Source organism: Rosa chinensis, chromosome 3 (genome assembly GCF_002994745.2).
Source record: "Rosa chinensis cultivar Old Blush chromosome 3, RchiOBHm-V2, whole genome shotgun sequence".
Classification (NCBI taxonomy): domain Eukaryota; kingdom Viridiplantae; phylum Streptophyta; class Magnoliopsida; order Rosales; family Rosaceae; genus Rosa; species Rosa chinensis.
Window position 1 is genome coordinate 5,899,461 of NC_037090.1, and position 24,457 is coordinate 5,923,917.

Below are 24,457 nucleotides of genomic sequence, written 5' to 3' on the forward strand. Positions count from 1 at the left end.
ATTGCCCCCCAATAAACATTTTATTGGCCCCCGATAAAAAGTTTATTGTCTCCCAATAAAATTTTGATTGGAGGCAATAAAACTGGAGTCTGATCTCCGGCCACCGGAGTCCGGCAAAATCTCTGATGACTTCTCTCTTTCTAAGTGAGGGAGAAGGCAAAATTGTCCTAAAAATAAATTAAATAAAATAAAACTTAATTAGGTATTAGGGCAAAAGATATGTAATTTATTGGGTAAGTAGGCAATCTCATAAGATGTTTGGGTAAGTGGGGACGTGGGGTTAATGTAGCTCAAATTTGAGTAAATGGACATTTTCTCAATTTTTTTTTAGGTTAGGGTTTTAAATGGTAACTAATAAGAGTTTCCAATTTTGGCCCACCGTAAACCTAAGTTTTGTTAATAGTAATGTATGACTATATTTCAATTACCTCCTAAAGCTCTTATGCGATTCAAATGTGTTCATAAGTCGTGGTGTACCATCTAATAAACTCTCAATCTCTCATAGGTTTGTAGCGAAGGACGAGGACCTTTCTAATTCCATGAACAACAAATTCAACTTATCCACTAGCATCAATTTCAAGCGCGCTGTCCTCGAGGACGATTCCATCAAGCACAAGGAGATTTTTTTCTGTAATCCTAAGGGATGGCAGCACGGAGAAGAAGGAAAGTTTGTTGTTATTACTTGATACCAACTTGTGATGACCAAAACCTTTCTTCAGTTGTCGAGGACCTTATTGTTCCTCTTCCGATGAGTAGATCTCCCTTTCATCTCCACATTTGCAGGACATTACGATGATATTATTTATCTGAAAGGTTTGGATGAAGACATTTTTTTTTATGCAATTAAGGAATTCAAATATATATCTAGCTTCCCTAGTCTTGTCTTCTTCTCCCACCTAATGATGATGAAGACGATTTGAATGCAGTAAAAACTGTAGAATCCAATACGAATGTTGCATTCAACTCAAAAGCTAAAAATTACAAAGTTGTTTGTGTTGTACATTATTCGGGACATTTTACCAGCCATTCCAAAACATTATACATGAATCCTTCATTTTCTGTATTAATTTGATTTTCCCACCAAGAAAAGTAGAGGGGAAATGACTATCATATACAACGACTATCATATACCAATGATTTAAGAGATACCACATCCCTATTCCCTAGTATAGAAACGTAACCCATGTGGACTATAATGTGGTCCTACTAGTTTTATTGACGACTTAGTTTCTCAAACCTACTGTAAACTTAACACCTGTAGCCGGCAACCAAGCCATCCCATCAATAAATCGCCGAACCGTGAAGAAACTAGCCATGTTGGCATCCTGAATGATGTGGTAACCTGGCCACTTGACCCGTCCGGATAGTGATGCACCCGGCCCATAGTTTCTATACTCGCCGTACCATAATGTGCCCAAAGCAAAGTTACCATACCACTCAAGCCACCCTCTAGGCTGCACTAGACCACCCAAGTAAGTGTTGATAAAAACTGTCCTAGAGTATGGCTTCCATGGTCTCCCCAGATACGTCGGTTGAGTAGCAAAAACATAGCTATCTTGGATCGAAAATCCAGTGTTTTGATGCGGATCTTTCCGACCCTGGGCCGTGATGGTGACCTTTTGTAGTGATAGCGGGACTCGAGTGTAGATTTTGCAATTTTGGAGCACCGCGGCACCATTGCCAAATATGAAGTCTATGGTACCATAGATGTCACATTCACGATAAAATTGGCGAAGAGAGTGAGCATACAGTGTGTCTTGGTGACCCTCCATGCTGCACCGGAAGAAGGCAGATTGGTCCGAGTCAACCCTAAGCGCCACGCCTTGATGGTTTTCAGGCCCGGCCGTGTTACGAAAAGTCATGTCTCTTGCTATAAATCCTTTTCCGGATACAGCTGCAAGCATAACTTAGTCACTTATTAACTGGATCCCAGCATAAACATATCATAATTTTCTACAAACTTGTTAATATAGTTGAACAGTTATAAAGTAAACTTATAATACACTTTTGACTCGTTCTTTAATTAACGCACATATATTCATATTGATAAATATTCTGACAAGGGAAGTACAATAAGCTATAGCAAGGTATAAATATTAAACGTACCAACTGTTGCAGTTCTAAATGTAGTCCATCCTTGCATGAAACTTCGGTCACCAGTTACCACAGTTTGTCCAATTCCATCCCCTACAAACATGATATTGGTTTTCTTCTTCTTCATGTCAATGTTTTCTCTATAAATCCCCTTCTTCACATATATTATGTACCTCCTGCTGCTGTGGTCTGGAGCTTCATTAACAGCTTCTGTGATTGAACGGTACTTCCCGCTCCCATCTGTTGCCACAACAGCATCTACATGCATACCTGATTGATCATGTGGACTTGACTTAACCATCTCTTGATCACCGTCACTCATCCATGCCGGAAAATTATGATCCGGCGATGAACTCTTATTCGCAATTGTCAAAGTATTCATACTATGATCCCTTGGAGGTTTAAAGGGTAAAGCATGTAATTGAGTATACAAGGCCAAGACATTACCAATGAGCTGTGTGACTTGCTTCAAGCTTCCCCTTATGAAATTTTCGAGCCGTCTATCGGTTCCCTCGAAACCTTCAAGGCATGTATCTTGGTTACTAAGGGCAGCACTCAGCCAAGCTTTTAGATCTCCTTCATAGTGAACATTTTTGTCACCTGTCCGAATTCTGTTCATCTCGCCTAAAGACCAAGCCAACTCAGAGACAGAGAAATCAAGAAGCTCCTTGCAATCCTCAATAGCTACCTGTTCTCTGTAACCGATGGATAGAGCATTGAACTTTGTGATCATGTCAACTGCAGCTTTCGCTTGATTAAGTGTGTGCCTAAGCGCAGCACTTAGGATTGAACTTCTTGCAGAAGCAGCGTTTTGATGACTTTGATCAGGTCCCATTATGCTTTGGAGCTCAGCTTGCACTTCTGTGAGGCATGAGCTTTGGTTTTCAATTTGGGTGCAAGTTTGCATAAGCATGGATTGAATGGAAGGATTTGGCTGTTCCGAGGATATAGTTAATCCATGAGAAAAAACAGAAAGTGAGGCCAGAGTAATAATAAGAAGAAAAAAATTGGTAAAGCTCATCTTTAGCTCTGATGGGGAGGGAGAAAGGCAGAAAGGAAATGATTTTAATGATCATTGTATATGAAGAAAAGGTACTTGTTTTATACACGAGGGAATGAGGGAATGGTTTGTTTTCAAAGGAAAGGTTTTGTCTTTGGAGTTGTAAATAAACATTCTTGTGCTTTTTCTTTTGACAAAGCCAAGTCATGCTCTCTTCTGGGGGCAAGCTCTTATATTCGTTGCAATTGGGCTTTAGAGGTACGTGGAGTGCGTGATCAAATTAAGGATCCTCGCTTTTCTAGAAACAGAATCAAAATTGTCCAGTATTTCTAGGCCCAGTAAATAGTCAAAAAGCTGTAGGGTATATGTATAGCAGTATAGGCACAAACTATATTCACCAACAAATTTATAGGCACAAACTATATTCACCAACAAGATTCTCAATGTCAAATTAGAGAAGACAAAAAAAATGCGTCCGTAGGTTCAGTGGGAAAAAAACACATTTACACCAGTTAAAAAAATGCCAATCTCTCATCAGTTCTCATGCTAGTATCCCTCGTTTGTACAACTTATCACTGCCTTCCTCCGGTGAATATCCCACAGTAACAGCTGGTTGCCTGGTGATGTTAATTGAACCACCCGATTTTATAACTGCCTTTGCATTCCAGTACCAAGGTTCAATGTGAGGTGAAGAATTAAATGAAGAACTTAAGGAAGGGTGGAGTACTACAGAACCCCAATCTCTGGTCCCAAATTTTTCTTCCCCTAGTCTTCTTCTAATCAACAAACCTCCAATATCTTCTTTTTTAATCTCAGATACACTTCTTAGTATACAAATGCATAGAAGAAGTACAAATACTGCATCTTCTTCAGGCCATAACTCCACTACCAATAGCTTCCAATTCAAAAGAGCCGTTGCTCTTCCAATTGGATCGTCTTCAGTTGTCCGGACAAGGGTTAAAAACCCCTCTTCTTCATCTTCCTCTTCCTCCTCTTCACCTTCTTCATAAATTTGACATTCCTCATAGTTTGTTACAGACCCTTTCTTTTTTACTTGATATTGCATCCTTCGTCCTTTTAAGAGCTTAACCTGCAATATATGATATTCGTTAATAAACCAATCAAAATGAGGATTTCTGTACTAATGCAGGCAACGTAGGAAGAGAAATTGCAAGCTCACGGTTGATTCTGCAGCTTGATTCTTCAAACAAAATCTCAGACCTGATACTGACGATGGCAATCCCCCTATCATCAATTCATCTCCAGTTGAAAAGTGCCATGCAGCTTTCCATTGTTCCGCTGGTTCTTTTGGTAAGGCGGTTCCTACTACTTTCGCTGTACTAGAACAGCAGACAAGAGTTTACAATTTGTTTCCAAGAAAATGCAATAATGCACCATAATTAACCAAGAATAATCTCTCGGCAGAGGAGTACAATGCAATGTAGAAGCGGTTCTGTCGAATAAATGTGATACCTACTTAGTTAGCTGACAAGACAACAAACACTGAAGTACTAAATTCTTCCAGACTCTTCCTATTAAGCATGATCTGTAACCAAATTAAAGATAGAAGATTCAAGATTTGTTCTGTATTCATCCTTATCAGTTTTCTCTCATCTACATTATGTGGTTCATCTAGAAACCTTTTCTATGCAGTTGGTTACGAGTATGTAGTTTTTCTTATTAAGGTTGTTGTTGGTGTTTACACCTTAATCCCACAAGTGACCGAAAATATGTTTACGTAATATAACATACCAGGGGATCTACCAATGGAACCGGCAACATACGACCAAGAACCTTCTCGAATCTCTATAATCCTATCCTCCCATTTCACAGCTGATGGAGCCTCGCCTCCTCTTCTCCAAAATCCTTCTCCCACCCTACAATCAATTTGATCCAATTTGTTAACAACAGATACAATTTTAGAAATAAATTGTATGGAAAATATACGTTGTTAGCCTTTAAACCTTATTCGAATCACGAAACACTCCCTCCCAGCATGATCAAGCACAGTGCGAGACAACCACCGGCCTTCTTGGGGATGATACTGGTTCATTCTCAGAATCACATCTGATATCATTGCCCCAGAATCATCTGTGACACGGTCTGGCACACATTTCATCAGGTATGGTGCCTGAACTGGTGGAGTTATCGAAGTAACAATTTTCACTTCATCATCTTCTTTTTCCAAAGATAGAGAGGGTGCTCTAAGTAAGTCATTCCAATAGAACGTAACAGTGTCCTGCACACTATTTCCTTTAAAACAGTAGCCACCACGCCGACGAAGCTCCACCATAACTCCTTTGGTTCCAAACTCACAGCAGAGATGCCAAGCTTTGCGCCATGACGAATGAGAAAAGTCCGACATGGGTTTTTCAAGCTTTAACTCCCTATGGCACCTCACAATTCGAAGACGAAGGTTATCACGTCTTATATCCTCCTGCATTGCCTTCATTTTATCCCTAAGCCTGACAAACACACAGACCTACATTGAGGAATCAAGGCACCATCAGAGTAGTACTTACTAACAAAACTAGGATCTACATAACTGGCTTTATCATTGAAACTAAGTTCACATTAATTTTTGTACAGACTCATTATTGCAAAAGAAGTAATCAAACTAATTATATTTACATTAAATCAAGTTTTAAACTGACCTCAAGCAAGAACCTAGGCAGCAGGGGCTTGTATTTGGTATTGATATCTGTATCCGAAACCTCCCAGTAAACTGGCGGCTTGAATGAGACACCCCCATCCAATTTGAAAGCTATTTCCCCACCAGCTTTCTCATATGGTTGATCAAAAGTCCTCTCCCACAACTTTTTGGTCTCCTCCACCTCTTTTTCCTTGACTTTGTCCCACACGGTTAACACTTTCACAAAATCACCCTCCATCTCTTTCAAATCTTCAGCATATACAGTTGGATAACTCTGCTTCCAATCACACAAAATTTAGACACATAAGATCCTAGATAAAACAAACACCCAGATTTCAACTTTTTTAACTTATGATCCAAGAAAGAAATAACAGAACGAAAACTGAACTAAATTATAGCCGAAAAAATGCACCTGATGGATGAGCCACATTAGCATAATGTCAGAGGCAGGAACCAAATTTGAACCCAAATCAATAGACCTCTGCACCATGAACAAAAACCCCTTGTACCTTTGCCTTGCTGCTATCAAATACACAATCTCAGACCTGTATGGCTCTGAAAATTTCGAATACAAAAACCTATGCTTGCTCACTTCCTCCAATAGCTCCTCATCAATAGCTACCTCTGATACCCCCACATCAGAATCAGCTTCATTCTCAAATGGCTCATCTGGGTACCTTTTGACCCAAAAATCTCTGCACCTCATTAATGCATACTCTTCATTCTCTTCATCAAAAATGGTGGGCTTTCCTATAAGTCTTGAAAACCTGGACTCACAGTATTGCCTATAATGAACCTGAAAAAAAAAATATCAAATCTTTAATTTCAGAAAACACTCAAATTAAAAAAAAAAATCAGAGCTTTTTAATCAAACTTAACTTACCGGATTAAGTGTGTGACAGAACCAAACCCACTCAATATCTATAGGAGGATGAACCACTGGAGTCGTCGTTAACGTTGACTCCGCCGTCAGATGAGCCATCAACGGCATCCAGAGCTCACTGTACCTGCAAAACCAAACCCAGCAACGTTCAACATCCACCGTCCGATCAGATTACTAATTATAAAGGTGAGAGCTTTGACCTTCTTATGGCTTCGACAAGCGTTGGCTTCCTGTGCAGCCACCGAGACTCGGCAACAGTTCGGAGGAAGCCGAGGTTTCGCCTGGCGGCGGACACGAGATCCAACCCGAGTTTCGCGGCCTCCATTTCGGATATCCCGCTGAGAGTTCTGGTCGTGGACATGTTGCTGGAATTACGCGACGACATGTCGTCGCGGCGTGGGTTTCCGGACCGAGATCTTAGTCCGGAGAAGAAAGGGAATCGGAATGTGAATTGAATACGACAAGAGGAAAACAGTTCGATGGGGTTTTGAGTGGGAAAGATGAGACACGTGGTGAGTTTGATCAAGGGATTTTCCAGGTGGGGAGGGCGCGTCGGGAAGAAGTAGTGGGAAGAAGGGATTGGATGATTCGGTTTTATTAATCATTGCATTTGCATGTCCTTTGAGCTTTTGGAAGTTGGTCTCACATTACCTACTATTTAATTTTTCTAGAAAAGTCTTTCTTTCCTATATGGGAAAATGATAGCAGAAAATAATTTTTTTTTGGTCAAATTTGAACCAATCCGAATGATATCGAGAGTAATTCTTCACTTCATTTCATTTCCATCATATGCTTTAGAATTAAAACTAGTTTTATAGTGCATGTCTTTAGATTACTGTAAAGGGTTGGGTTTTGATGTGGAGGATTAAAATGAGTCATTCATGAGGACTTTTTAATCAACAGTTGACATATTCACTTTTCAATCACATTTCTACAAATTAATTGTTAGATGTTTAAATATTCATGAGTTGATAATTCTTAAAAAAATTTAACCAAATTGAAAATTGTTAAGGAGGCATTTATAATCATGATTTATCAGTTATAAATATGAAATGTTCAGGTTTAACAAATTTTGTTCTTTCATTTATTTGATCTAGTTCGGTATCTTAACGATTAGCAATTTGGAATAAAATTCTCATAAGTAATTTACTCATGCATACTTAAACATTTGACAGTTGATTTTCCGAAATGTAATCGAAAATGAGTCTCACAACCGTTGGTTAGAAAGTGCTGATGAAGTTCTCATTTTAAATCTCCTCATTCGAGTCTCTCCCTTACTTTAATGTAGGTTTCACTTTCAGAAAGAATATGGATCTAATTCCGTATTATATAATGTCAAATCAATTGATGATAAGAGGAGGAATTATATATACAAAATGAAATTGATGGTACAAGGAGGAATCATGCAATCCAAGGTAAAATGAGTGGTTCAACTAATTGAGTACTTTTTTTTCTTTTCTAATTTTTAAATGAGAGAGGCCGGTTTTTAACTTGAAAAAAGTTGAAACCACCACCAATTTTTATTGAACTTCACTTTGTCTTCGGATATGCACGTTTGATATGCAAGTTTTTATTTATTTGTTCCAGTTAGTAAAGATTTATGGAATTACAAAAGTAAAAGGGACGTTTTCATCACCAGTTTTATACCAAAGAGAAGTTATTGTATTTCTTCTAAAATGCTGCATGCATATCCATCTTTAATTAATAACAAATGAAAGGTCGGTAGAGGAAAGGGACGCAGTGAGTGAAATCCCGGCCACCTCTCACGACCTCATCAGTTTAATGTCATTGTCTGGATATTCAGTCTTGGACTGGTAGTAGACAATTGAACATTTGAACCAAGTAGAAAAATGACACCAAAAGGAGCTTCTTACCTTGGAATTCCTTGCATTGTCAAAGCACAGCTAGCTAAAGCCACGTACTAATGCAGACACAGGCATTTAATGGAACAAACATGGATTTTAAACACGCATACTACCAGACCGAGGGCAGAGAGAACATGGTCACAAACTTACAATAAACTAAAAGGAAAACACGGGCGTAGTTCATCACTTAAACTTCAGACAATTAACTGAGTAGCTCCTGGATTTATTTTGCGCAAAATACTAAGACCACATGGTAGAATAAGTAGGCACCTCCTGCTCTCCTGGTGTTATTAAGTACACTTGAATCAAGCTGGAAATGGAGCAGCAGGGAACTGATAATTCAGAAGCGAAGTGACCGGAGTAGCAAGCCGGGGCTCATAAGCAAAACCACGGCTCAGATCACCCATACCAACAAAAGGACAGGGAGGCATACACTTCCACAGTTTGGTGTTCATATTAAACAACACACCCAAATGACGAGAACTCCCCGGAATCATGAACACAATGAACTCTCCATGGCCAACGCAGTGAAACCCATTCCCACAGGACTCCATCTCCGCACCGAACCGATCATAAAGCAGTTGAGGCATCCTCTCAATCTCCACCCACGTAGTTCCTTCCTGCAAGCTCCAGACCCTCAAGCTTTTCGGCACGATCAGCGACCTCTTCTCAATAGCCGCAACCAGCAGAAGCTTCCCAGTGCCACTCTCTACCACGCTAGGACACTTCAGGAACCTCTTCATCGGTGGCTGAATATCCCACCAAATGGCTGTTTCCACGTCATAGGTCGCGACGTTGAAAGGGTGGTAGCTCATGTTGTAGAGCCTTCCATTAATGTGAACCATTCTACCAGCCGACTCAAAGTTGCAGAGTCTGGGAAGAGGAGAAGTGATCTGCCATGTGGGAAGAAAGCAGCCCGTACCATCCACACGGAACCTTTCTGCGCTGGAGTTCTTTACAGCTAGGGCATTGTTGATGAGGTCATCTCCGGCAAGGGTGACGTCTATGGAAGTAGGGGTGACAGTAAAGCCGATGGAGGGTTGATACCTTGAGGTTAGTGTTCGAGGGAGTTGGTTTAAGGTACCCGAAAGCGGGTTGGAGAGAAGTAGGTTTTTCGGAGCAGGGTTATCCGAAATCCAACAGACCAGTCCGCCTGAAGAAGCGGCTGGACAGAAGCCAGATGGTGGAACCAAAGGAAAGGGAAGGCGGTACCAGACGAGTTCATAAGGATCGAAAAGGTACCCTTCAGCCCTGTTGTTGTTGTTGTCATCAATGAGATTCTGGGTGTAGACCTTGAAAAAGAGGAACCAATGGCGACGGTGTGGGAAGATATCGAGGTAGAGTTGAAGGAAGGTGTTGGTGAACAACAGGCCATTCCATCTCCTGCAGACACACCGAGATCGGAAGAAGGCCGGTGGTGGAAGAAAGGCAATAATGCGGTCGAGAATCCGAGTTGGGAGCTTCCTCCATATCCTAGGGTCCATCCATGGATCATCATGATTAGATCCACTACTACTACTACTACCAGCGTAGGTACTGCTAAATGACAAGGGTAAGGGGATTTCAGAGAGACGATGAAAATGAGGATCCATGAAGTAGAATTTTTTAGTGCAATTGATGGAACCAAAGCAAACAAGTGGCTAGCTGAGGAAGGAACTAGCTAATTGTGGAGACAGAGGCTACATGGATGTTTCTTTCTTCATGTTAGATTGGTATGTGTTTGGTAAACATGAAAATGGAGATACAAAGTAGGACAGCTCAGGTGGGTTAAGGAAGCATGTTGGTATTCCTATGAGGGGACCGCAGGTGGGTTTTTTCACTTCGTGGAATTAGAGAGAAGGGTTTTGAAGACAGGAGAGGGTGCCAAAAGATCTGCTCCATATATAGAAGTAAAGATCATCAAATGCATGAGTTGGTGCATAGTTCTGTGGTTTCTCTTTGCGTGTTCTTAATATATTAATTGGTTTATTTTGTGTATCCTTTTGCTGTCAATCGGTCACTTCAGTGTTGTTTTGTAAAAGGCCGAGGTAGCTAAAGATGTCAAGATATCAAGTGCTCAACTGCAACTTTAGGAGAAAAGTGGATAGAAGTCCTTGAATTACTGATTTCCACGAGTTGAAGCCTAATAGATCGCACAAGCATGCACCAACTCTGTTATTCATGAAAAATTTCATAATTATATGGCATTTTAACCTCCTTAGAAATCAAGCGTTATATTGGCAAGCCACATTTGTAGCAAAAACTTGAATTAAATTTAGTGGTAAGTATATATTTCTCTCCAAGAATATATAGAAAAACGTTTCGATTTTTCTATCGTTGAGAATATATTGAAATAGAGAGTTTCACATGCATTTTGACAAAAATACAACATCAATATGTATTATAGTGAGAAAAGAGACTTTAGAATAGAATTTAGAATTTACCAATATAATATAATATAATTTGACCAGTGATCTGAATTTTGAGTGGTGAAAGTGACTTTTATGAAATGAGACTATGAGAGGTTTTGTACTCATAAAGCCTAATTTTAAGGAATCATTACCTAAATAAGTATTCTCTCATGTTTACGATAATGTATGACCGAGCCCTAGGAGGCCATAGACATTTCATGAAACCCTAATACAGGCGTGTTTCGATCTCATACATCCTGTCAGATCATGCATACGTCCAATCAAATCTCATTGCTTGCAGTAACTTGTAACGTGAACGACGAAAAACTTTATTTCGATCAGACTCATGAGAAAGGAAAGGTGACATGAATTAGTTGAAGGTCTCCACCTCCTCCTCAGACTCCTCTTAAATTTAAAACCATGAATGCGTTCTCTGTGAAAGCAGCTGTCTCCTTTCTCCTTTCTTTGTGTATTAATATCATCTTTCTCTGAGCCATTTGGCTTTTGTTTGAACGAGGGTAGCAAATCCAATCTACTGAGAACAATCACCATGTCTTGTTACTGTCAATCGATTTTGGTATTATCGATCATGTGTCTCAGACGTGATAATTATGCTGTAAAAGTGGAAAGAGTTAGGGTTCTCGGGTATGCAAATTTATTTCTTACCTCAAGAAATTTCTATTTATGGAAAATGTTTCACTCTGAAATTTGGAAATTGTGGTTTCCCTTCAAGCAACCCGGTACAAGTCTCCCCTCCCCCCTTCCCCCTTCCCCCATTTTTCTTTCAAAGTACTATTGCTTTCTTCTCTATTCCAATTTGGCTCTAGTTTCTTCAAAGCTTTTGATTCTATCTGGTTCTGAAACATGACATTAATGGAGTTTCTTTGACTATTACTTTACCATATTCACGTGAGACATAGAAGAAAAAATCCGCACAACTTTTTTTTCTTGATCGAATACTCAAAAGTTGTAGGCTCAGCAAAAATTGAAATTTCTAAATGAGTTTTTTCACCAACAATTTTTGGAGATTTCAGGGATTTCAAAATGATACGTGAACTTTCAAAGTTACCAATATAATATTTTGACTCAATTTTTCTTGTCAATGTCATACCTATGTCAATTTTCCATCATGGCTTTGTCTTTGTGAGGTATATGATGAGTTAAAAAATGAGGGCAAAAAATACTTTTTGAATTAATTCAACACTAAACTCGATCAAAACCTTCATTCCCTCCAAACGTACTAACTACACTTAGAGAAAAATATCGACCTAAATCATGTAGTAAGTACTTATTCAGTTTACTATGCACTACTTGTAAATGCCTCTTTTGGAGAAATGGTTGGTAAAGTGAAAGATTTCTATGAAAAACAGAGGAATATAGACAAAGCTGGAAAACAAATGGAAACGAAGGCTTCAATTTCATTGATAGATTTTCCAATACAAGTATTTATAATACAGCTTTACAGTTGAGTTGGAAAGTTACAATTTTACCGTTTTACACCCTCCCTCAAACTTATGGGAGAGAAGTTATCATCATATTGCATTAGAAAAGAGCTAAAGACTTCATCACTAATACAGTAACTTGCAATATTGGTTTCAACCAGGCTCAATGAGCGGAAATGATTGGCATAGCTGAAGAAGCAAAATCAGCAAATTAAAGAGCTGAAGGATAGCAGCAAATAAGCTTATTTCAACTAGGAGGAATAAGTGTGTCGGTTGATAGGAGCATTTTAATGCGGTATTTTAATAGTTAATTCCTCACATTTTGCTTAGTTAATTCCTTAACGAATCGATTTTTAACTCAATTTCTATTTTTTAGGTACATTGGAGTAGATGATGATGAAATGAGCTGTTTGGCCCTAAAATGAGCATTTTGGCCTGAGAAAGCGTGTCTTGGAGAAATTGAGCCAATGAGAAAGCGAGCTAGACAAGAAATGAGGAGTGGCAGACTAACCATCTGAACTTCAAATGAGTTGAAACTTTCCAGATTCATTCTAGAAAGCCCAAGGATCATTTCTTATGAAGAGTTCCAGAGAAAAATATGAGTGGAAGGCCTTCAAACAATCAGCCCAATTCTCTACAGAAGCAAAACCGGAAAACTGGACCTGTAAGAGGTCCAGCAGCATTTCCGGCCCAACCACATGGCAAGAAATTCTGAAATTTTACCACAGTAATCTACACTCATGGTGGATAATTTCATATGAAGAAGTCGAAGGCATATAATGAAGTCTTGTTGGAGAAATAATTGAAGGAATAAAGGGGAAGAAACTGACTTGAAAACAGCTCAACACCACATATTCATGTTTCCCACCCACATGAAGAAAGCATTTCTTTTTCCTTGGATACATTTTTCTACTCTAAAAGATCATCATCACTTCCACATTTCTTCACCTTCATGCTTTGCTTTCATCATTACCTCATCTTTTACATATTTTACAAACCACTCTCATACTCCACTTTCATTATTTTTCTTCATCTCATCATTTCACTCTTCTTTTTCCTCCCTATTTAAACACCTTCTCCTCTCACTCTCAATCACCAATTTCTGAATCCATAACACAAATTCCTTCATCCATTCCATCTTCTTTGTCTCTCCATTTCCTTTCCATTTTCCTTTTCCATTCTCTAGTTCTTAGTTTTGCATTTTCAAGTAAAGAGAAGAAGAAGAAGTAGTGAGGACATAGCCTCCATCATCCATCTTGAAGACTTGCTTCCAAGATTCAAGATTCCAACGTTCAAGCTCTCCATCTCCATCTCCCCTCACGGTGTAATTCATTCTTTTTCCTTGTAATGATCTTTTGTTTTCCTTGTTTGAATTCATATGAACTTGTTTCTAGTTGTTGAGTTAAAAAAATTGCACAAAGTGAAAATGTCACCCAACGTAATTTCACTCGTATTCATTAACAGAATAGAGTGTTAATTATTTCGGGTCCGACCCATTCAAGACAGAATGTGTCTCTTAATTACAATCCCTTGTTACAAGGGAACACCCTTTGATTCCATTTATAAAGAAACCAGTGTGTATTTGTTTGTTTTTGCGGCTGCACCCGAATTTTGGAACGGGTTGCCTACGTACCCGGGAATGGATCAAGCCACTCGTAGTTCAAGAGTTCCAATGAGTGAATGACCCATTGGAAGGCTTCGATTTTTGGAATAGGAATAGTGTTTAGGACGCGGTTGCATCTAGATTATTTGATTCCAGATTGCCTACATACCCTTGCGGGATCAAACCACATGTAGTTCCAGCCTTTGGGATTTAAATGGGTAGATGACCCATTTATTTTTGGATTGGTGTTTGAGATATGTTTGAGGGTTTAGAGCCCTTGAATTTGCATTTGGGTAATTTGGGAATGATTTGATTTTTCTGGTGTTTGGGTAAATTTGACTGGTGGAGTTAGGGATTCGATTTGAATTTGTGGTTGTATCTAGTGGGTCGCTAGATTGCCTACATACCCTGTGAAGGGATCAAACCATTGTAGTTCATAGATGGCGACTTGAGCTTTCTTGGTTTTGTACCAAAAGGATATTTTTAGGTTCCGAGGTATTTTTAACGAAACCCGAGCCTGGGTATTTGGAAATGGAACCCATAGCGTCATGCTTTGCCGAATTCTTCCAACGGGCCCAAATTTTGAAATGGGCTTCCTCGCGAATCGTATTCCTCGACTTATGAAGCTTTCTTGACCCCAAACTTAACACGGGGACTTTTGATGCACCGAGGGAAGTCTGAGTCTTTTTTTTTTTAGAATCCAGAGACATGCATAAACTTCTATTTTGGGCATCAAATTTTGCTATGGACACCCATGAACTTTCCAGAAACCCAAAGCGCGTCTCACAGGCCCAGTTGCTTTTTTCACTTATTCTTTTATTTTTATTTTCTCACAGCTGCTTTACTTCAATCTCCACTATCCCCAAACCCAGATGAACACGAACTTGGTACGCCATTCTTGCCAAGCCGAAGCGGGGATGGATCTGGAGACAGAAGTCCATTTAGCGATGGAGTTGAAGATGGGCCGCGACTATATTCTTGTCCCAAAGGGATTTCACAGCCTGCAATTGAGATTTCTGTACACAAGTTGGGTGAGGACTTCACTCTTAATTCACTCCTTCGTTTGATTTGTGTACAACAAAACTGAAACTTTCTTCTTGATCCTCTCCATCAGTGGCTCTGGGCTTTGAATCTTGTCTTCTGGTGTTAAAACTTAACCGCGGTGAGTTCGAACAAGGCAAAAGTGCAGTGTTTACTTTGGGTTGCCAGCGAATTGAAAGCAAGGCTCCTGTCTTTGACTCCAAGTACGTGTCTGAGCTAGAGAGATCCCTTGTTTCCACTGATGAGCTTCAATTAATGCTCTTCCTTTCCCTTCTTTTTTCTTTTGCAGGTGCTATAAGGAAGACACGCATAGACTATTGCTGACATCGAGAGTAAGTTTTGTTATCAGAACATTCACTTTCTTCTATGTCCTTTTGCTTTGTGCTTTTGTCAATTTCTGCAATTGTCTTATTGATTTCAATTAATTGAAACCTGCATGCTCAAACCAGAGCCACCGCCAAGCTTTCTTTGACTTTTCAAACTTGATTATAAAACCAATGCCAAACTAATCTTCTTTTTTTTCTATGACGGCACCTCATCAAGTTTGTAATTTGGTTGTCTCATATCATTGTTAATTAAGCTTTTGAATTGTGCCTGGCTTGATTGAACTTCCCCACATGGCCTGCAGTATTCCAGAACACACATTTTTTATATTGCTTTGTACTTTTGTGAACTTCCGGAATTGCTTTGTTGACAATGACCAACACTTGGGTTAGATTAGAGTTTCACTTGCTAGAGACTTTACTTCTCTTAGTCTTCATGACAGCACCGCTTGGATTTCTTGTAGCAATATTGGCTTAAAACTTACTGCAGCCTTTGAGTAGTTGAATTTGATTTTTACCCAAGGACAAATGATCTTGACGCTGTAGCAATTCACCATAATCAAGCTTTGAACTTTGTTTTACTATTCCACCTCATGGCTTCTACTTTGTTTCTTCTGTTTACAATTGTTTGCACCTCGACATATCGTACCCGAGAACGCGGGCTTGTCATTTTGCTTTTGTCATTCTCGTTGTACTTGTGCAATTTGATGGAACTCTCTCCTCTGCAAATGTCACCAGAACATCATTCTTGCTCCCTTTTCTTTTGTATCTTCTGTTTTGTACTTTGGTAACCTCTGTAATCGACGTTTGATCTCATTTGTTCAATGAAGACGTTGCTTTTTATTTGTATCACCAACTGCTGCAATTTCAAGGCTTTTGTTAACTTGACAAAACCTTATTATTATTATTTTTTATGCAGGTACAAAACAAGTACAGGAGCTGTGGTGTCATAAATTCCAGAGTTCCAGACTTTTGATTTCAATGGCGAGTCTTCTGTCCCTTTTCTCTTAGTTTCTTTGCACCGAAAACAATTTCTTTGTGCTTTGTCAACTCCCATTGCTGCAACTTTAAGGGTTTTAAATTTGACAAACCCTTTTGTGCAGGTACCAGGCGAGGACAGCAGCTGCAGTCAGGACTCCAAAGCTTCAATTTGAGGGTGAGTCTCTGTCTACTTAGACTTTGTTCATATTTTTTGTGTTATTTGAGTTGGTGCTTTAAAGGCAATTTGACATGGTGATAGGAGGGACTGTTCTGTTTATAGAACATCGGAGACGCTGCTCCGGTATATTCATCGGGACGCTTCCCGGCATGAGTTCATCGGGACGCTGCCCGGCATGAGTTCATCGGGACGCTGCCCGGCATGAGTTCATCGGGTCGCTGCCCGGCATGGTTCATCGGGACGCTGCCCGGCATGGTCATCGGAGGCGCTGCTCCGGCATGTACTTTGACATCATTGACACCCGAAGGTGCCGTTGTGAGGAAGACCTGCAACAGAAAAGAAAAGGTGGTGGAGAGCGCTGGAACGAGGTCTGAACCTTTTGTCTTCCAAGCTGCTTTGCTGCTTTCTCCTTCTTGTTTTTCCACGTTGTTGTACTCTGTTGCCTCCTCCGTTGCGTCCTCCTGTTGTCTTCCCCACGTTGCGGCCCTCTTTTTTCCTTTTCATGTGGTGCTTATATACTGCACCCGAGATGAGTTTGACTTGTATACAACACGGAGGGTTTTAGAGTTCAACTTGAAGTGAACTAGTTGGACATTTTATCTCCTTTTTCTTTTGACGTGAAGACTGCAGCTTCTTTTTCAATTGCTTGTCTAGACTTTGAAACAAGCTAGAAGTCAGCAGCTTAATTGTTTCTTTTGTTTAAAGCTTCACTAGCTGTCAAACTCGTCCGCTATTTTTCTTGAGATAAAAGGCTTTTAAAATTACATAAATTAAAGCACTCTTATTTTCTTTAAGTGGACGAAACTTAATGTAATTGGATATGTATTTTTTTTCATTTCAACACTAGTTAACAATAATGTTTAGGGTAAAGTTTAAACCCAACTTCTATGTTTAAATAAAGAATTTCGATTCTTATGTTGTGATTCCAAAGTTGCTTATGTGTGATTGTTCGATTGAATTTGCTTTATAGATATCTTTTGTATTTTAATCTTATGTGGTTCGAAACACGTAGGGTTTTGATATGAATGGTGCTAGGTTTAAGAACATGAAATCGACTTTTCGTTTTGTGTAAACTTGAATCAAAGTAGTAAAGGTTTTGGACAAAAATCGAATTCAATTGAAGAGGATTGCAATTAGGTGAACTTATTCATACTAAGTTGTACACTTGAGTTGATAGTCTTTCTATGTGTTTCATGCGTTGAACATGTCATGATTGACTAGCTTTCTAGGGCTTGATTACATGTTTAATAGGATTAGTCTATGTGCTTTCACTTAGATTAATTAGCATTGAAAAGTAAAATATGGGAAATTGTTTGCTTTTAACGTTTCACATGATCAACTCCTCTCTCATGACTTAGAAGAACAATGTAGGGTTAATTCGAATTCAATGATAAACTAGGGTTTAATCTTTGTTTCTTATGTTTCATTCTTGTACATGTGTTTTTATATTTTCTTTATTTTAATTTTCAATTCTTTAATTCTTAAAACCCCCCCCCCCTTATTTTTTGTTCACTTGTATATATTTATTCTTTATTTTATTTCTGTAAATAATAATTTTCTTTATTTGTTACACAATTACAGGTGTACCCTCAATCCCCGGAATAGAACGATCCCTATTTGCTTATACTACTAACGATATTTCAGGGTTAAATTATGCGCTTACTCAAAGCGCGTCAATTTTTGGCGCCGTTGCCGGGGATTGAAAAATCACTTGCTAAATTGTGTCATTTATTGTATATATTTGTTGTTTAAAAATTGTTTGAAACTTAGTTTAAATTAACTAGAATATTATTTATATTATTGAACACGAATTTTAATTGTAGGTTGTAAATTGAGAGGAATAGGTGAAGTCTCTTTTGTTAATATTGGCCTAAACCCCTTATTGGTACCTAGCTCAGATCCCTTAAGGTTGAGGGCGGCCTTTATTAACACTTGTTGAACTGTCTTCACACTTATGAACTTTTTCATCTTAGTAAGTATAGCCTATGTGGAATGGTGTCTAGGAAGGGGACAACGTTCATGACGGGTTTTTGAATCCAGAAGTGCTTGCAAATGGGCGTAAACCACTATGTGGGAGTAGCTCATGCCAAAATGGATTTTTCCTCTCGTGTTCGTCCTCCCCCACCTGGCCATTTCAGTAAGGTTGCCCAAACGATTTAAAAGGGAGTTTGTGTCTAGGCGACTATACTTGGGCCGCACGTCCACTTGATTTACCGCTTGGAATTTGATTCGATATCAATAATGTTTATAATAAAAGAAATACTTGTGAATACTCTATACATGTAAATTATTTTGTTGTTTCACACTTTAAACTTGTAAAAATATTTTTCACGTTTTATACTCACTTGTGTACTTAACTTGTGTCTTTTGTACAATATACTTGTTAATTATACTTGTTAATTATACTTGTAGTTTGTAATTAATAGTTATACTTGTTTTTATTTTGTATTTCTTTGTTAATTATAGTTACTAACTTTATTTAATGTAGGTACCGTCTGGCTGCAAGACGTAAAATACAAGCGCTACTTGGGAGGCAACCCAATTCAGAATATAATCAGATTTGCTTTCTCTTTCCCTATTTCTTTTTTCATTTTTTCTCTATTGTTTTTATTTTAGGATTTGTTTTCGTAAATGTCTTCTATCTATTCTTACTTATTTCATTGCATGCTTTTAATTGATTACATTGAAGATAATGCAATATTTAAGTGTGGGGGAAGGGATTTATATTTTTGTCTTTCATTTTGAGTCCTATATATATTTTTGTCTTTTATTTTTGAGTCCTATATAAGTATATATAAAAAAAACAAAAAATAAAAAAATAATAATAAATAAAAAAAAAAACAAAAAAAAAACTGCATTCATTCAGTCTTATTAAATTAAGCTATTTACAAAAAAAAATAATAATAATAATAATAATAATACTCTATACTAAGCCATGTCTGCATCTCTGTAGGAGTTGAGACTGAGCTCAAGGGAAATGTGAGAGCCACCGCCATAACCGCCACCTCCCTCGGAAGTAGTCTTCATGTTGCCCAAGATGTCCTCACCATGCATGGGGAATAGTGGAAGGGTTTCAATCTCCTGGTGATATTCTCCTCGTTGTTCCATGATCGATCCATCAGCACCATAGCCGACACGTGACCCAAAGTTTAGATCAATGGATCTGTCAATGGATCTGTCATTACTAGTAGAACCAGTGGAACCAAAATTGAGATCGAGAGATCCACCAACCGGAACGTTCCGAAATTCCTTCAACTTCTGCCTCTCACGAGCCTTGAGGTTCTGGAACCAAAAGAAAACGTTTTTGTCCTCGATCTGCCCATACTGTTTCAGATGAAGGCAGATCTCTTGAATCTGCTCTGGAGTTGGGTACTTAAAACCCTTATCATAGTAAAGGCCCTTGAGGATTCTTAGTTGAGGCGGTGTGGGAGCCCACCGGTTATTAGTCCCGGCTGCTTGGTTGTTTCCTCCATCCTCGATTTGTTGCTGGGTCTGTTGCTCCATTAGTTGCAGAGTTCGTGGTTCCATGTTGGTGAAGAAAGGATTTGAGTTTCGAAAGAAAGGCTGAAGGGTTGAGAGAGAAAGGCTGGAACTCGGAAGAATTTTCTTTTGGAGTGAATAGTCGCTCCCTCAGAATGCACCTATTTATTGAACGAGTGAGCGGATCTCCACCGTTGGATGGACGATCTCTGAGATTAAATCTACGCGTTGGATTAAAGTCACCCGAAAACACGGAAAAGCTGTTGGTGCGTGGAAGACACGTGGGGGAACCAAACGAATCTCGAGGAGCTGTGACAGACAAGCTACAGCAGAAAGCAGGTTTAATTGCCGTGAATCAAGGAAAAGAAAGGACGCGTGGGGGAATCAAACGAATCTCGAGGATCCGTGACAGACAAGCTATAGCCGAAAGCATGCCATAAATCCAGGAAAAGAAAGGAATATTTACACGTGGGGGAGTTTCTTGGGCCGTGAACTATCATAACTCTTCTCCTTCCCGGAGAAGCTTTGTTAAAACCGTGTGCCTGTTGAGATTTCTACCCTATTTTGTGCTTTACATATACATCCTTTTTTGTCTCCTCCAGATTTTACTAAGGTTTGTCTAAGCGTGCAGTTTCAAATTCCTTCTACTTCCTCATGGCTCGAACCAAGGTAACCCCTCGCAGGGGCGTCAATCAACGCCGTGTTCTCTCTTTGGAAGAAGAAGGTCGTCAAGCGGCCACTAGAGCTGGGCTTACTCGTCCATGGGACCATCGTCCTATCCGTGAGCGTACCCGCAGTCCCCCTCCTCTGCCTCGTCGCTCTCCCAGACTGCATCCCGGAGAGTCTTCTTCCTCACCAGCTACTCGTGCTCCTCGGCCTATGGCCACCCTGGAAAGCTTGTCGGATTCGATTGATGATTTGCGTTCCTCTCTCCGCGATGGTATTATGGTGACAGATTGGAGAGTCAATTGCATGATCGATTACATCTCTGAGATGAACTGCTCTTTGATCCGCTGTCACACTGCAATAAACAAGCTTGCTCAGGAAGTCAATAACTTGCAGAGTTATCCTCCTGGGTTTCCTCGCAAGGACGCTACTGCATCACAACATGAGAACCCTCCTCAGGAGGCTGAAACCAGCAAGAGGGCTGCCACTCGCCCGCATACCGCTCCTCCAAAGGAGTAAATGGAGGTACAAGTCTAGGCTGAAAGACTTTAAACATTAAGCGCTGCATGGGAGGCAACCCATTTCAACCGTATCTGTGGAGGAGACATCAAACGCAGATTTGCTTTCTTGAACTCTTCCTTCTATTTTATTTTCATGAATTTTAAGTTGTTTTAAGTTTCGTTGTGTTAACTTTCTCTGCTATGCTTGATTTATGCTTTGCATGATTTATATTTGTTTATATATTGAGGACAATGCATGAATTAAGTATGGGGGAAGGATTATTGTTTTGTTGTGTTTTTAGTAGTTAGTATATAAAAAAAAAATGAAAAATAGTTGATGTTGGATTGTGTTTTTATTTTGTTTTTAATTGATGTTGTGATACACTAAGGTATATTGGATTAAACATAGTCTTGAAAAAGGGTAGCTGTTTCAGTCCCATTGCACATCGAGACTCACTGTTCCCGTACCTAAGTGTTGAAATTAAATTAAATTGTAAAAAAAAAAAAAAAAAAAAATTTTTTGGTTTTAGAGTGTTTTTGTGTGTTTGAGTCTTAGGATGCTCCTAACGTCTAGGATGAACATGTCTCCGAATTCATGGCTGAAGGTTTTCACAATCAAAATAGGACTTAATTGAATTCTGTGGTTAATCGACGTTGTGATACTTTGTATGAAGATTTGAGATAGGATTGTAACTTGGTTCATTAAGCATGCTAGGATTAAGTCTGATTCATTTGACCCTAAGTGAGCTGTTGAGCTAAAATACTTTCTTTTCGAGTGCTTAGTGATAATTCTAGAATTTCGTGGCTGTATTTGCAAAACCTCATCTTTCTTTGAAAATCCAATGATCATGTGCCATAGATTTTAATGGATTAGAGAGTACTAGAACTCGGCTGTTGTGACTGTCAAAACTTGTATGCCATAATATGCACTGATCCTGGATAGGATAGAAGGCATTAGGGTAACCACCATAGCCAAACAAGCATGTGTCCCCAATTGTGCCCGTCGTGGGACTCCTTAGAATGAACCCCTTTGAGCCTACGTTGAAAACCTTTGTTTCATCACCCTCACTACCCTACCATGAGCTTAGTACAGGATATCTATACCCTTGTCTTAAGGACTTAGTAGAGCATGACATAGTATGTAGGGGTGACGATGAAAGACAAGTGTGGGGTGGGGAAAATCCAAGAAAAAAAGAAAAGAAAAAATTTTGCCTTGAAAAAAAAAAAAAAAAAAAAAAAAGCGGCAAAAGAGAAGAAAAAATTGAAAAGAAAACTCTTGGGAAAATGTTGAAGTGTGGTTTTGGACTTGCAAATTTGTAGAAGGCTCAAAGTTGAAAATTATGCCTTTGTCCATTCCCATGTTGGTTAGAGTGAAGGTTTGGCCCAAAACAATGATATTTGGTCTACAAAAATGATGACATAAGGTGGTCCTTATATGCTCTGCTAGGTCCTTAGGATTTTTTGTATCCTTAATCTTCATTTCAAAAACCCTAGCTTAGCCCCATTACAACCTGTTTTAAGTGCTGACTTGATCCTTGAGATGGGCAGTCTTTGGTTAGTGGAGTCAGTTACGCAGTCGAGCTTATGGTTTAGGTCCATTTGTGCACTTAGTCATTTCATGAGGTCTTTAAAAATTCTTCACAAAATGTGTTTATTGATGAAATATGCAAGCTGTTTGTTGCCTTGCAATTTGTTCTCTTGCATATACTTGAGTGTGAAGCTTTTAAGCATAGCCATTTCTGAGAGAAAAATCGAGAGTATGCCCTGTGAGTTTGGATTGGACTTGTTCGAAACATGCTATCATTCACTGTATAACTTAAGTTCTCCATATCTTACTTAGTCATATGAGTGTCACACGTTTATTAACCTTGGAATTATCTTTGTGATTTTGATTAAGCGTTTAACGTGAAAGCCATGAGTTTGGAGTCTCTGAGACAACAGTTAGGAGCAATAGAGTCATTTACTTGCTTTTTGTCAAGTTTTTGTTCTGTTTTGGATTTTTTTTGTTTTGTTTTGCTAAGGGACTAGCAAAAGCTAAGTGTGGGGGAATTTGATAGGAGCATTTTAATGCGGTATTTTAATAGTTAATTCCTCACATTTTGCTTAGTTAATTCCTTAACGAATCGATTTTTAACTCAATTTCTATTTTTTAGGTACATTGGAGTAGATGATGATGAAATGAGCTGTTTGGCCCTAAAATGAGCATTTTGGCCTGAGAAAGCGTGTCTTGGAGAAATTGAGCCAATGAGAAAGCGAGCTAGACAAGAAATGAGGAGTGGCAGACTAACCATCTGAACTTCAAATGAGTTGAAACTTTCCAGATTCATTCTAGAAAGCCCAAGGATCATTTCTTATGAAGAGTTCCAGAGAAAAATATGAGTGGAAGGCCTTCAAACAATCAGCCCAATTCTCTACAGAAGCAAAACCGGAAAACTGGACCTGTAAGAGGTCCAGCAGCATTTCCGGCCCAACCACATGGCAAGAAATTCTGAAATTTTACCACAGTAATCTACACTCATGGTGGATAATTTCATATGAAGAAGTCGAAGGCATATAATGAAGTCTTGTTGGAGAAATAATTGAAGGAATAAAGGGGAAGAAACTGACTTGAAAACAGCTCAACACCACATATTCATGTTTCCCACCCACATGAAGAAAGCATTTCTTTTTCCTTGGATACATTTTTCTACTCTAAAAGATCATCATCACTTCCACATTTCTTCACCTTCATGCTTTGCTTTCATCATTACCTCATCTTTTACATATTTTACAAACCACTCTCATACTCCACTTTCATTATTTTTCTTCATCTCATCATTTCACTCTTCTTTTTCCTCCCTATTTAAACACCTTCTCCTCTCACTCTCAATCACCAATTTCTGAATCCATAACACAAATTCCTTCATCCATTCCATCTTCTTTGTCTCTCCATTTCCTTTCCATTTTCCTTTTCCATTCTCTAGTTCTTAGTTTTGCATTTTCAAGTAAAGAGAAGAAGAAGAAGTAGTGAGGACATAGCCTCCATCATCCACCTTGAAGACTTGCTTCCAAGATTCAAGATTCCAACGTTCAAGCTCTCCATCTCCATCTCCCCTCACGGTGTAATTCATTCTTTTTCCTTGTAATGATCTTTTGTTTTCCTTGTTTGAATTCATATGAACTTGTTTCTAGTTAACAATAATGTTTAGGGTAAAGTTTAAACCCAACTTCTATGTTTAAATAAAGAATTTCGATTCTTATGTTGTGATTCCAAAGTTGCTTATGTGTGATTGTTCGATTGAATTTGCTTTATAGATATCTTTTGTATTTTAATCTTATGTGGTTCGAAACACGTAGGGTTTTGATATGAATGGTGCTA

The 24,457-nt window shown here is 38.9% G+C and overlaps 4 protein-coding genes and 1 long non-coding RNA gene across 8 annotated transcripts; 2 read left to right on the forward strand and 3 right to left on the reverse strand.

Annotated features, from left to right (window-relative positions):
* Positions 1 to 978: 978 nt before the first annotated feature.
* Positions 979 to 3,172, reverse strand: LOC112192649 (putative pectinesterase/pectinesterase inhibitor 22). Its single transcript, XM_024332465.2, has 2 exons — positions 2,107 to 3,172; positions 979 to 1,894 (listed from the first exon to the last, which is right to left on the reverse strand). The coding sequence occupies exons 1-2, from the start codon at positions 3,113 to 3,115 to the stop codon at positions 1,224 to 1,226; spliced, it is 1,680 nt and encodes a 559-aa protein (XP_024188233.1). The 5' UTR covers positions 3,116 to 3,172; the 3' UTR covers positions 979 to 1,223.
* A 315-nt stretch (positions 3,173 to 3,487) lies between these two features.
* LOC112192648 lies at positions 3,488 to 7,248 on the reverse strand. Of its 4 annotated transcripts, none has more exons than XM_024332462.2 (8): positions 6,831 to 7,245; positions 6,631 to 6,754; positions 6,160 to 6,543; positions 5,749 to 6,021; positions 5,059 to 5,576; positions 4,847 to 4,971; positions 4,275 to 4,429; positions 3,488 to 4,184 (listed from the first exon to the last, which is right to left on the reverse strand). In XM_024332462.2, exons 1-8 carry the CDS (start codon positions 7,013 to 7,015, stop codon positions 3,636 to 3,638), a joined length of 2,313 nt encoding a protein of 770 aa, XP_024188230.1. In that variant the 5' UTR covers positions 7,016 to 7,245; the 3' UTR covers positions 3,488 to 3,635. The 4 variants fall into 4 exon arrangements, with proteins under 4 accessions (XP_024188230.1, XP_040372795.1, XP_024188231.1 ...); XM_040516861.1 differs by having other exon boundaries at positions 4,044 to 4,184; positions 4,316 to 4,429; positions 6,831 to 7,247; XM_024332463.2 differs by lacking the exon at positions 3,488 to 4,184 and having other exon boundaries at positions 4,287 to 4,434; positions 6,831 to 7,248.
* Positions 7,249 to 8,800: 1,552 nt separating this feature from the next.
* Positions 8,801 to 10,087, reverse strand: LOC112194002 (protein UNUSUAL FLORAL ORGANS). The gene has a single exon (XM_024334268.1). The coding sequence runs from the start codon at positions 10,085 to 10,087 to the stop codon at positions 8,801 to 8,803; it is 1,287 nt and encodes a 428-aa protein (XP_024190036.1).
* A 4,482-nt stretch (positions 10,088 to 14,569) lies between these two features.
* On the forward strand, positions 14,570 to 16,270 carry LOC112193850. Its single transcript, XM_040516914.1, has 4 exons — positions 14,570 to 14,961; positions 15,045 to 15,174; positions 15,261 to 15,303; positions 16,214 to 16,270. The coding sequence occupies exons 1-4, from the start codon at positions 14,685 to 14,687 to the stop codon at positions 16,268 to 16,270; spliced, it is 507 nt and encodes a 168-aa protein (XP_040372848.1). The 5' UTR covers positions 14,570 to 14,684.
* Positions 16,271 to 16,396: 126 nt separating this feature from the next.
* LOC112193852 lies at positions 16,397 to 17,157 on the forward strand. Its single transcript, XR_002934055.2, has 2 exons — positions 16,397 to 16,450; positions 16,535 to 17,157. It is a non-coding gene; the product is annotated as an uncharacterized LOC112193852 (long non-coding RNA).
* The last annotated feature ends 7,300 nt before the right edge of the window (positions 17,158 to 24,457 follow it).